Below are 12,672 nucleotides of genomic sequence, written 5' to 3' on the forward strand. Positions count from 1 at the left end.
GATTTATAGTGACGCGTCATTAAACTGTTTGGGATGTGTTCTAATACAAGAAGGAAAAGTTATAGCTTATGCTTCCCATCAATTGAAACCGCATGAAAAAAACTATTCGGCACACAACTTAGAGTTGGCTGCAATTGTGTTCGCATTGAAAATTTGGCGACACTACTTATATGGTGAAAAATGCTACATTTATACGAATCACAAAAGCTAAAAATATCTGATGTCACAAAAAGATTTGCATATGCAACAATGAAGATGGCTCGAGTTATTGAAAGATTATGAATTTGTGATTGATTATCACTCCGGAAAAGCTAATGTTGTTGTTGATGCCCTGAGCCAAAAACCTTTGTTTGCATTACGAGCAATGAATACCCAGTTGATGATTTGTGATGATGGGTCTATTTTAGCTGAATTAAAAGATAAACTGGTATTTTATCAACAAATCTGTGAAGCTCAGAAAGATGACCGTGAATTGTAAGTTAAATGAATTCAATGTGAGACTATCCCTAATTTAGAGTTTTAGATCGGAACTGATGATTGTTTAAGGTTCAGAAATAGAATTTGAATACCGAGAAATTCAAAACTCATTCAGAAGATTTTGCACGAAGCGCACAATAGTTGCTTATCAATTCATCCGAGGGGTACCAAAATGTACAATGATTTGAAACAATTTTATTGGTGGAAAGGCATGAAACGAGATATCTCAGAGTTTGTTTTCTAAATGTTTGATTTGTCAGCAAGTCAAAGCTAAACATTAAGTACCATCCGTGATGATTCCCGAGTGGAAATGGGATAGAGTTTCAATAGATTTTGTGTTAGGATTGCCCTTAACTCCAAAAAAGAAATATGCTATCTAGGTTGCCGTTGATTGACTAACGAAATCTGCTCATTTTATGCCGGTACGTATAGATTTCTCGCTTGATAAACTAGCTAAATTGTACATTTCTGAGATTGTTTGATTGCATGGGGTGCCACTATCTATTATTTCTGATAGAAATTCAAGATTTACGTCGCGATTCTAGAAAAAACTGTAAGAAGCTCTGGGAACACAGTTGAATTTCAGTATTGCTTTTTATCCTCAGACTGACGGTTAGACCGAGAGAGTTATTCAGATTCTTGAAGACATGTCGAGATGTTGTATTTTAGAGTTTAAGGGTTGTTGGGAAAAATACTTGCTGTTGATTGAGTTCGCGTATAACAATAGTTTTTAGACAATTATAAAGATGGCACCATACGAAGCTTTATATGGTCGCAAATGTCAAACTCCATTATACTGGACTGAACTAAGTGAGAAAAGATTCGCAAGGTTAAGTTGATCAGAGAAACTGAAGAAAAAGTGAAAATGATTGGCAACAATTTAAAAGCAGCTTCAGATCAACAGAAATCATATGCGGATTTGAAACGTAAGGAAATTGAGTTTCAAGTCAGAGATCGAGTGTTTCTTAAAGTGTCACCATGGAAAAAGGTTCTTAGATTTGGCTGTAAAGGAAAGCTAAGTCCGCGATTTATTGGACCATATGAAATCGTCGAAAGAATAGGACCTGTTGCATATCGACTAGCTTTATCGTCAGAACTTGAAAAGATTCATAATGTCTTTTATGTTTCTATGCCACGTCAATATAGATTCGATCCGTCACATGTGATTTCTCCTGTAGATGTTGAGATACAGACTAATTTGACGTATAGCAAATAACCGATCAAGATTTTAGCTCGTAGAATCAAAGAATTGAGAAATAAATGCATAGCCCTAGTGAAGGTTCTTTGGCATAAACATGGGATCGAGGAAGCTATGAGAAAATAGTACCTTCACCTATTCACTAGTAAGATTTTTGGGGACGAAAATCCCTGAGGGAGGGGAGTTGTAACAGCTTATTTTTGGTCAAATCAGAACAGTGGTTTCGAGACCACAAATCTGAGATCAAAATATTAATTTTATTATTTTAATGTTTACAGGATGAATATATGATGGTGTGAAAATTTCGTTAAGAAATTTTATCATTTAAATGGTTAATTTGATAAAAAGAACTAAATCCCGTAAAGTGCAAAAGTGATGTTCTATTATCTAAAGGTGTCAAATAGCTATGGAATATTAAATTAGAGGTCCTTATGTTGTAATAAGACCATTCTTCATTTGAGTGGACAAATATGGGCACAATATTAAGTGTTTTAAGGTTTATTTATTAAGGTTAAAGTTGTAAATTGGTAATAAAACTTAGTAAAAATAAGAAAAACAAATTAGTCATCTTCCTAGTTGCATTCATCCACAGAAAATCAGCCAAGAAAACACCATTAATAGAGCTTCAACATTCGGCTACATTGTTCTCTTGCAAGAAAACACTATGTTTTTGTGATTGTTGCAACTTAGTCTAGCTAGCCCGTAACTTAAATTTTGAAATTGTTAAAGATTTATAATGTTGCCATTGTTGAATGCTTGAGTAATTTGATGAATTATGATAGATTTGGAAGGTTTAATATTGGATTAATAGTTTTTGTAAAGTGATTTTTGACAAAAATGTCAAAAAGGGATTAAATTGAGAAAATGTGAAATGTGATGGTTAAAAGTATGAATAAATTGAAAATATAGGCTGGTAGTAACATGTATTAAATCGGCTAAGCATGGGTTTGTACTAAATTGCATGAATTTGCAATTTTATGTGATAAGGACTAAATTGTAAAAATGTGAAACATTAGGGGCAAATGTGTAAATTTTCCAAATTGTAAATTATAGGCTAAATTGAATAGACTGAATGCTGAATGTGCTAAATTTAATAATATGTAGATCAAGATAAGCTGAGATTGGGATTAGATCAGGGAAAAGGAAAAGTGGATGAATAGTTGATAATTTCCATCTAAGCAACTCGAGGTAAGTTCGTATAATTAGAATCAAATTTTTAAATACTTGTAAATTATTTGAAATGGAAGTATAATTGAAAAAATGACATTACTAAGTTCGAAAGCCTAATTGATGAGAATTATTGAATACAGAGTCTCGTTTGAACCGTAGAAAGTCGTAGGATATGAGTGATATATCACTAGGGTTACTATTTTGGTCGAGATCCTGCATGTGTTGCGGACTCACCACAGTTCGTATGAAGTTACCAATATATCAGCTCGTAAGAGCTTACTTTTTTTAGCTCGTAAGAGCTTACTGTTTTCAGCTCGTCAGAGCTTACCGTTTCAGCTCAATAGAGCTTACTGTCCATCAGCTTAGGAAGAGTTTACTGATCATATCTCGAAAGAGCAGAGATAATAATAGATGATTACATGCACTTATATGACTAACTTGTTGATGAATGTTTTGTTTAGGTATTTGGTAATTGAATTGAGTATACCTTATTTATTGTCTTGATTATGTATAAATGGTAAGTTTAATTCTAAATTATACGGGCTTACCAAGCTATAAAGCTTAATTTGTTTCTTTTTCGTGTTTTATAGAGATTCGATAGCTCGCTCGTTTCAAATAAAGTCAGAGATACGCATACACTATCCAGTTGCCGATTGGTACTTTTGAACTCTTGGATATATGTAAATATGACATGTATAGGCTAGTTATAAAAATGATAGTTATGGTTACTTGAATTAGTGATTTTGGTACATGTTGTGGTATAAGATAAAGCCATGTAATTTGGCTTAACTTGGTATAATGTTTTGGTTGCATATAAATATTCAATATGGTATGTTTTGACAAGTAGTTAATGGAATGGAAATATGCAAATGTTGTCTTGATATGTGATAGGTATATGAATGGAAGATGCTTGATTATAATTTAGGCATTTGAATACCATGTTCGATGGGTTATATCGTTTGAATATTGAGTTTAGAAATGATTGTAGTTGAATTAGTTTAATAATGAAATGTTATGGATTTGCTGCCTATTGTTAAAATGTGGCAATTTATGTTTGTGCAGATATGTAAAAATAGGGTGGGAAATTGGCTTAGTAAATAGTCTATTTTTGTCCACGCGGGCAGAGACACGGGCGTGTGTCTCAGCCGTGTGTGACACACGGTCATGTTACACGGCCGTGTGTCCCCTGGTATTGAATTTGTAACCAAGTCAGTATGTTCCATACAGCCTCACACACGGGCGTGTGACTTGGCCCTGTGGCATAAGTCAGTATACGCTACAGGATTGGCACGGCCTAGCACATGGCTTGGTACACGGGTGTGTATGGCCATTTTTTGGGCAAACGGGCTAGCCACACAAGCGTGTGTGTTGGCCGTGTAACCCAAGTTAGAAAGTTACACGGAGTTGGACATGGGCTAGGACATGACCATGTGCCCCCATTTCAAATGTCCACACGGTTTGTGACATGGGCGTGTCTGGTAGCTGTGTGAAACACACGGCCTGGCCACACGGGCGTGTATCCCCTATTTTGAGAAAAATTTTCAAAGTTTTGTAAAAGTTTCTTGAGTTACCGGTTTAGTCCCAAATTACTCCCATAGCATATTTTGGGCCTCGACTTGAGAAAATGTATGCTAAGTGGATGTTTAACTGTTTTGTAAGTCCGGTAATGTTCCGTAACCTTATTCCGGCGTCGAATACGGGTGAGGGGTGTTACAATCTACAAAGCTTCTCCATATAAATGAAGTTGAGATCTACTTCTAATAACTATCAGAATTTAAAGTATATATATATATATAAAATTATCTTAATCTTGATGGACATCCACTTAATAAGATATTCATAACAAAATTATTTTATTTAATTTGGAATTTCTGTTACAAACTCAATTTATCCTAAGAGTAATGGTGAGCATTCGATCGAATTGAATGAAAAAATTTCGAATTAATTGAGTTGACAAATCTCATTTTATCATCTTTAACTTGATTTGAAATTTTTTCGAATCAAGTCAAGGAAAATGAAATTCAATTCAAGTTAAATTGAATGAAATTGTTTAAGTTAAATTTAAAAATAAACATGTTAAATTAAAATCTTATTATAATATAACTAATTTCATATTTGAAGATGTAAATTTAAAACCATATATGTTTGAAAACTCTTTCAAGAAAAAAATACTTTAATATGATAAGTTATTTAGGTCCTAAAATTATTATTTTAATTTTGTTTATATATTATTTAGATTTTTTAAATATTTATAATTTTATTTATATACTTTAGAATTTTTATTTTTTAATAATTTTATTGAGAAAATGATTAATTTGTTTGATAGAGAACATATTTACATTCTTCTATTATTTGAATCATTGGAATGGTAAAATTGAGATTAACTCGAAAAGTCAAATTATTTAATTAAATCAAGTCGGAGAAAATGAAATTTGAAATTTTTTTCATTTTTACCCCTTTAATCAATGCTTCAACTTAAAATTTTCGAAACTATCATTTTAGAAAGTAAGCGAAAAAAAAAGAACAAAACAGAAAAGCCCTTGCACTCGCGAGGGAGGGAAACAGTGAGCATCTGCTTCTTCTTCGGGGTCCCTGCTTGCTTATAACCAAATTGCCGGTTATGGATCGAAGGGTGAAGAAGGAAGCTGAAGAGATACCGCAAAGAACGATGTCATTTGCTGGTCGGAGACTTAAATCTGCTGGTGAAGAAGACTTCATCCTCGCTCTCTCAACTCACACTCCTACGCTCAACCCTTCTTCTTCGGTCTCTCTCTCTCTCTCTCTTCTTCTTTCTTTACTTCTTGCTTTCAGTTTGTTTAGCTGGATTTTGAAACAAAACGATAGAAACTAAAGAGTCTGAAAGAAAATATGTTAGATCTCGTACTTGTTGCTGTAGTTTTTATTTTCTTCAAAAAAGATCTTTAGAAGGTTCGTAGTGTCTTTGCTTGATTGATAATTATATTCATTGCATTATATTTTATTTTTGCAGGAAAAGAAGGAAATTAGTAAGAAGGCTAATGCGTTAACTGAGAGAAAACAGAAGCGAAAGAAGTGCCAATCCGAGACCATAATTAAACCTGTAAAACCTTTTTTCTTACTCTTTTTTTTTTTGTTTAAATTTGTTAAATATTTTTCTACGGCTATTATAGAAATATTTATGACCTAATGACTCAACTGTAGTCTCAAAGTTCCAAAATCATTGCAGAGAAACAATATTTGAATGATTGCTTTTTTTTTTTTTTCCTTTCTCAATTCCAAAGATTGTTTTGAAAGAGTCAAAAGTAAACACATAGTAGAATAATGCAATAAATTAAACAAAATTGGCAACTTATGAGCAAGGAGACAGAGGTAAACTTATTTTCCATGGTCAAACTGGTTGCCGTATGGAATGGATTAGAACAAAGAATTTCTAATTTCAAACTTCCAGCAAGAATTGTTTGTCTTTTATCTCAGATTAATTAGCACTAACAAATAAATTTCCGGACAGGCAGTGTCAGATTGTGGGGAGAAGAAAAGAGGGTCAGTGAACTATCCAAAAGAATGGAATCTGCGTATGCTGTTTTACTGCCTTTGGATTGTCTGATGATGTTTACCTTTTTTTTAATGAAGCTCTATGAAAAATAAGGACGTAGGTGATGGAAGATGCATAGCTGAGATTAAGTCTCCAGCTATGATTTGTGCAGAGGAAATTCAATCTAACCTAGAACCTGAATTTCCCAGCTTTGCAAAATCTTTGGTTAGATCACATGTCGGAAGCTGTTTTTGGATGGTTAGCTCCGTTAAATGCTATAATTCACCTTGTATAATTATATTACTTTTTTTTTTTTGAGGTTTATGGGATGGGGCTAAGCCTGATAACGAAACAGGGATGTGGTTGGCCTTAATCTTAGTCGCAGCTGCTTTGTTGGCCCAATCCCCTCCAGCGGCACCCCCTTCCTGCTCTACCATCTCCACGAGCTTAACCTTGCTTTCAGTGATTTCAATTGGTCCCTAATAGGATACCAGTTTGGTCAGTTTACTGTGTTGACCCATCTAAACATCTTTCGTTAAAAAATTTCAGGTTCAATTCCATTAGTAGTCTCTCACCTTTCTAAACTATTATCCCTTGATCTATCCTATGATGATGGTTTGATCTTTGAAGGGGATGTTACTAAAAATGTTGTGGGAAAGTTGAAACAAGTAAGACACCTTGTGCTCTCATTTGATAGGTGTCTTAGTTGTGTCAAGTTTCTCATGACATTTTCCAAAGAGATGCCCTTCAGATATCAGTCATTATAGGATAGACCAAGGGTCGATAGTTTAGAAAGTTGATAGATTGTTAATGGAATTTTACCTGAAAGTTTTGATTGAGAGATATTTATATGGGTCAACATGGTAAACTGACCAAACTAAGATGCTATTGGGTACCAATTCAAATAATTGTAGGCAAGGTTAAGCTTATGAAGATGGTGGAGGAGGAAGAGGGTGCTGTTAGTGGGCATAGGGCCAACATAGCAGTTGCAACTAAGACCAAGGCAAACCACAGTACCTGTTTGTGTCACACTTAATCCCACCGCACAAATGTAGCTCTGTTTTTTGAAGTCTAGCCCTTGATTAACTTGTAATAATGAACTCTTTGAGGTGTATATGTGATCATTTCTTTTTTCTTTTGACAGGGGCTTCCGGGGATGTTCTGTAAAACACATTTACCTAGGAAAGATACTACAATCACTTTGGAAGACGAGAGTGGGAACCAATTTCATGTAAAATACTATGCTGATAAAACGGGATTGAGTGCAGGTTGGAGACAGTTTTGTAGTGCCCATAATTTGCTTGAAGGGGATGTTTTGGTCTTCCAGTTAGTTGAGCCAACCAAGTTCAAGGTGATGTTCAATAGCTATTCTTCTTGGCTTTCAACTTCTAGAGTTTGAGGTTTATATTGCTTACGTGCAATATGTGATTATATATCTGTTGATAGTTCTGCCTTGTCATTAGAATTTAATATTAGGAGGACAGTTCCAGGTGTGCCGTATTTCTCCATGTCCCAACATTGGATGGGCATCAACTATGAGTGAGGGGTCTGATTCTGGGATCTGATCCTCCAACCTAATATATGATCTTCTATAACAGTATTCGTTATAACATTAATAGTGATTAAAAAAAGCTGGTAAAATACATGCTTGGATGGTTTTTGGAAGGACAAACCGGAAAACGCAATGGAAGAAAAATATGGATAGAGAAACAAAGGTGCAGATGCTATCTAGTTCAGGATTGTACTCCTTGCCCTGTATGTTTCATGTTGGCTTTTGTAGAAAGTTTAGCATAGGAGCTTCATAGGTCATATATATACAGCCCTTAATAGCATGGATCAATGTCTACTGAATTTTGTTTGATCTCCATCTCTTGATAATTAATAAAGGTTTAACATGATCATGCATGTATTAAGCCTATGAAGCTCAAGTGCAAATGCCTTATGTTGTTAAAGTTGAGGAAAGATAAGTTCTACTTTTATGCTGCTGTCTTGTATAACTATATTTTTGTTTTAAAAAAGGTTAAAGGGTAAAAAAAAAAAAAAATCCTTAATAAAGAAAATCAGAAAATGATTAATTCCTGATGAAAAAGTAATGCTTAATTGAGTCCTCGGTGACTCAAGAAAATTAACTAACCCCTTCCATTAATAGAGACCTTCGATGATCAATTTGATCACGGTCATTGATGTGGTAGATGAAAGCCATGAGAATTGGACATGTGGCTTTCCATATCAGGAAAAATAAAAAAAGAAATAAAAAATTTCTAAAATATATTTAAAAATTAATTAAAAATAGACATCCATAATGAATTTAGAGATATGGACGTCCTAGTTTATTTGAGTTTAGACACTTATTTGTTCAGTTTCATTTTGGCTGAACACAAGACTGTAAAAAATGATAAAACAATAGGTGATGAATTCCATCAGTCGTAGATAAAACAATAGGTGATCATGTATATCTGCCGAAATATGGTGAAAAAACTTACCCTATATATACAGACAGAAATATGATGGTAAAACTTTTTCCCTATTTGAACTCTAATTTACGAATATATTTCTTTTATCATGATTGTGATATAATAAATATTAGGCTAAAGGCTAAAGAGTAAAAATTATGAAAGTTTTTCTACCATTTTTAGCAAATATCTATATTATCAGTTATTGTTTTATTCTACAGCTATTGAAGCCATATTCATCACCTACATGTGTATATATATAATTTTTGAATTATATAGTAATTATTTATATTATTTATAGTTTTATGTTTGTCCAGAACGAACTTGGACAAATGTGTCCATATTCAGATGAACTCGGATGTCCATTTGTTAAATTCATTATAGATGTGTATTTTTATTAATGAGTTAGAATATTTTTATATTTCTTTGAAGTTTTTATTGACATTGCATGCCGCATATCATCTTCTCAATGCTTTGGTCTGCCACATTGACAGTTACCGGTCAATGATGGTTTTTGTTAACGAAGCGGCCAATTGGTTTTTGTCATTGAGGAATAATTGGGTGCGTTTTTTTATAAGGGCTTAATTGATTTTTTTTTATTTTTTTATTAAGGGTTTCTTTTACCTTTCAACCTTTTAAAAATTAACTTGTCCATACAACTCAAGGATTGTTCACCTTAAGGTCACTGTGATGCTATGAAATGTTGTTAATTTCTCAAGGTAGTGGCTGCTTTAGTCTTTTTACACTTATAACCAAGTATATTACATACCTATTGCATTTGTATTGTAAAAATAGATGATTCCCGAATTTTTGCTGCCCCCAAATCCACCTGCAATTAGAAACAATGCTAGTGAAAATCTTGTTCAGCAAAATAGTTTTGGACACCAGGAAGTTGGTTGAGTAATTTTACTCCCAAAGACTACCTTTACTGTTGTGATTTTTAACTTTTATCGTTGATGGTCTTGAAGTGATGAGGTCGCTTTCCCTCCCTTTCTCACTAAGATCTCTTTTAGTGATTTACCAAGCCCGGAAGGTATTGAATTCTGGGACAACATTCAGATAAGAAAGGATCTTCTTAATAGTTCTAATTATTTCTGGTATTTCCATAGCTAAACTTGCTAAAGAATACTGGTTCTGATCAGGTGGGATTTTGCCTCTAACTAGTTTTGTAGGAGCTGATAACCATCAGATGGAGAACAAAAGCTCACTGATCGTTGCACCAATTGAAGATTTTATATATTTTAAATCCAAGTTGACATAGTTAGTGTTTGGTAAATTGTTGTCTGGAACACGGTAGGCTTATGTTTAACTGACAACCATATAACTTTTCAAATGCATGGTGAGGTTTGTTAGCAGAGATGTTAAGAACCTTAATTTTTATTATGAAACCCTATTCTTTGAGATATAGTTGGGGCCAACGTATGAAACCTGAATGTTAAAGATTCTGAAAATGTATTTGCCCTATTATGAGGTCACACATTGAAGGGCTAAGTAGGTGAAAAACAATGTCAGGGGTTTTAGATATCTAACTATACAGGATATACTGTTTTATTAAGATTGGTCTGTAGTACTTGAGCAAGCCGATATATCACTCTCCAAAGACTTGCATATGTTGTTTTTTAAGTTCGCTTGATTTGTAGGAGGAATGGAGAGAGACAATATACTTAGTTCCAGCTAACTATGCCAGAGCTTTAAGGGTGCACTTGGTTGAGTGAAAAAGTGGGAGGGAATGTAAAGGTGGAAAGAAAATAAATTTTGAATGTGTATGGTGGGAAAGAAAAGTGAGAGGAAAGAAAACAAAAGAGATGACTATTTTCCACCTTAATGCATCAAAACAAATCATTCCAAATTGGAATGATAAGAGGAGAGAAAATGAGAGGTGAATTTATGCTAGTTAAAATTTATGCATTTTTCTAAGGTTTCATTTTCTTTCTCTTATTTTTATACTCTACCAAGCGACGAATGGAAAGAAAATTTCTTTTTCTTTCAATTTTTCCATCCTATTCCTTCCTACCAAGCACGTCAGTGGAAAGAAAAATTATTAACTTTCATCTTTTTCTTTTTCTACTCTTACAATTTTCTATCCCTTCAATTTTTTTTTTCTCTCTTTCAAGTGAAGCCTAAAAGTTTCCATAAGAACTACATGGATGATAGAGAACTAGTGCAGAGTTCATTATGTTTATTCCCAATCATTATATCAGCAAAACAAAATGACTGCTTAGCAATGTTTCTAACCTGGCCCCATCAGTATATCGTAGAACCTAAGACTGCATTAACATAAGAGGATGCAATGCATTAGGTTTCTTCCTCTATTTGAAGGGAGATTATCTTTTATTTGTTTTAAATGCATATATTTTTGTGAAAGTCCAGTTATTTACATTAGTAATTACTCTCTATCTCTAACATGTATCATCTTATTTTTGTAGATATACATAATAAGGGCAAATGATTTAAATGAATTGGATGGGGCTCTTGGCCTCCTAAATTTGGATGCTTATACAAAACAAAGTGATGCAGGCAAGTTGTTTGGTGTCTTTGTTAGGTCTCTTAATTATCATGCTTGCATGTCAGAAGTTTTGCATTATAACTGAATTTCTGGGGAAAAAATAATAGATGATGCAGAAACTGGTCCAACGGTCTCTAAAAGTACAAAGAGGAAACGTCCAAAATCTCTTCCACTAGCTTCTGTTAGGAAGAAGAACAAGAGGTCTGGCCTACAAAGATTGTCTTGTAACGTTGGGCAGCCAGCAGAGCAATCTGAAAATGATAGTGAAGAAGTTGGTTCAGAAGTTTTGGAAGGTTTCAAGCGAACTGTGTCTGCAATTCAATTCAAAGACATAACAAGTTTCGAGAACATATTGGTCGATGGCTTGGTTATAGATCCCGAGCTCTCGGAAGACATTCGCAGTAAATACTACCAGCTATGCTGTAGTCAAAATGCTTTTCTTCATGAAAATATTATCCAGGGTATAAGTTTTAAATTTAAAGTTGGAATTATTTCCGAAACTGTCAATATTGCTGATGCTATAAGAACTTGCAAGCTCACAACTTCTCGAGATGAATTTGATAGTTGGGACAGGACCTTGAAAGCCTTTGAGTTGTTGGGCATGAATGTTGGTTTCTTACGAACTCGTCTTCACCGGCTTGTAAACCTTGCATTTGAATCAGAAGGTGCTGCTGAGACAAGGAGGTATTTTGAAGCTAAAGCAGAACGAGATCAGACAGAGAATGAGATAAGAAACCTTGAAGCAAAACTCACGGAGCTGAAGGATGCAAGTAAAACCTTTGGATTTGAAATCGAGAGTTTGCAATCTAAAGCAGAAACAAATGAATTCAGGTTTGAGAAAGAAGTTAAGGCTCCATGGTGAAATGTCCTTAAAAATACCAAGGGTTTATATCCCAGTTATTTTCTTTGCCCGTTATGTATTCATAATCTCCGACGGTAGCAAGATGACAACCCCAGTTTGTATTACTAGGCAGTTTCATTATTATTTGTACTTTTCTTGGATGATTCTGTGACATTGGAGGAATGATATTTCTGCTCTTTTTCTCTCATTTGCATGAGGGCTAATTGCTTGTCTTCATTTTGTTTCATTGTTAATGGGAGAAATATGATCATCAGGTAAAGCAAACTATTCTGAGATGGTGCTCGAGGTTGGCATGCGGAAGTTTTAAATTGCACTTTTAAAAACAAACAATGAAATATAAAATATAAAATATATGGTTTGAAGATAATAATAATATATGTATACAATTTTAAGAAATTAAAACAAATAAATTTAGTTTAAACTGTGAAAGAAAATCATTTTAAATAGGTAAATGATTAATCATATTAATTGCACTCTAATTGCTTTCTAATTAGT

General features: G+C 33.8%; 1 protein-coding gene across 3 annotated transcripts; it reads left to right on the forward strand.

The window, feature by feature from the left end:
* The first annotated feature begins 5,298 nt into the window (after positions 1-5,298).
* LOC108464546 (B3 domain-containing protein Os01g0234100-like) lies at positions 5,299-12,380 on the forward strand. Of its 3 annotated transcripts, none has more exons than XM_017764899.2 (7): positions 5,299-5,609; positions 5,835-5,924; positions 6,333-6,364; positions 6,455-6,614; positions 7,501-7,707; positions 11,236-11,326; positions 11,423-12,380. In XM_017764899.2, the coding sequence occupies exons 1-7, from the start codon at positions 5,466-5,468 to the stop codon at positions 12,175-12,177; spliced, it is 1,479 nt and encodes a 492-aa protein (XP_017620388.1). In that variant the 5' UTR covers positions 5,299-5,465; the 3' UTR covers positions 12,178-12,380. The 3 variants fall into 3 exon arrangements, with proteins under 3 accessions (XP_017620388.1, XP_052877970.1, XP_052877971.1); XM_053022010.1 differs by having other exon boundaries at positions 11,236-11,317; XM_053022011.1 differs by lacking the exons at positions 6,333-6,364; positions 6,455-6,614.
* The last annotated feature ends 292 nt before the right edge of the window (positions 12,381-12,672 follow it).

Source organism: Gossypium arboreum, chromosome 11, assembly GCF_025698485.1.
Source record: "Gossypium arboreum isolate Shixiya-1 chromosome 11, ASM2569848v2, whole genome shotgun sequence".
Classification (NCBI taxonomy): domain Eukaryota; kingdom Viridiplantae; phylum Streptophyta; class Magnoliopsida; order Malvales; family Malvaceae; genus Gossypium; species Gossypium arboreum.

What these genes read in the sequence shown, in the direction of transcription:
- LOC108464546 (XM_017764899.2), top strand. Translation starts at nt 5,466, where the DNA reads ATGGATCGAAGGGTGAAGAAGGAAGCTGAAGAGATACCGCAAAGAACG. An exon ending in TGTGGGGAGAAGAAAAGAGG is followed by an intron (nt 6,365 to 6,454) that starts GTCAGTGAACTA and finishes TTTTTAATGAAG; the next exon opens with CTCTATGAAAAATAAGGACG. An exon ending in TACAAAACAAAGTGATGCAG is followed by an intron (nt 11,327 to 11,422) that starts GCAAGTTGTTTG and finishes AAAAAATAATAG; the next exon opens with ATGATGCAGAAACTGGTCCA.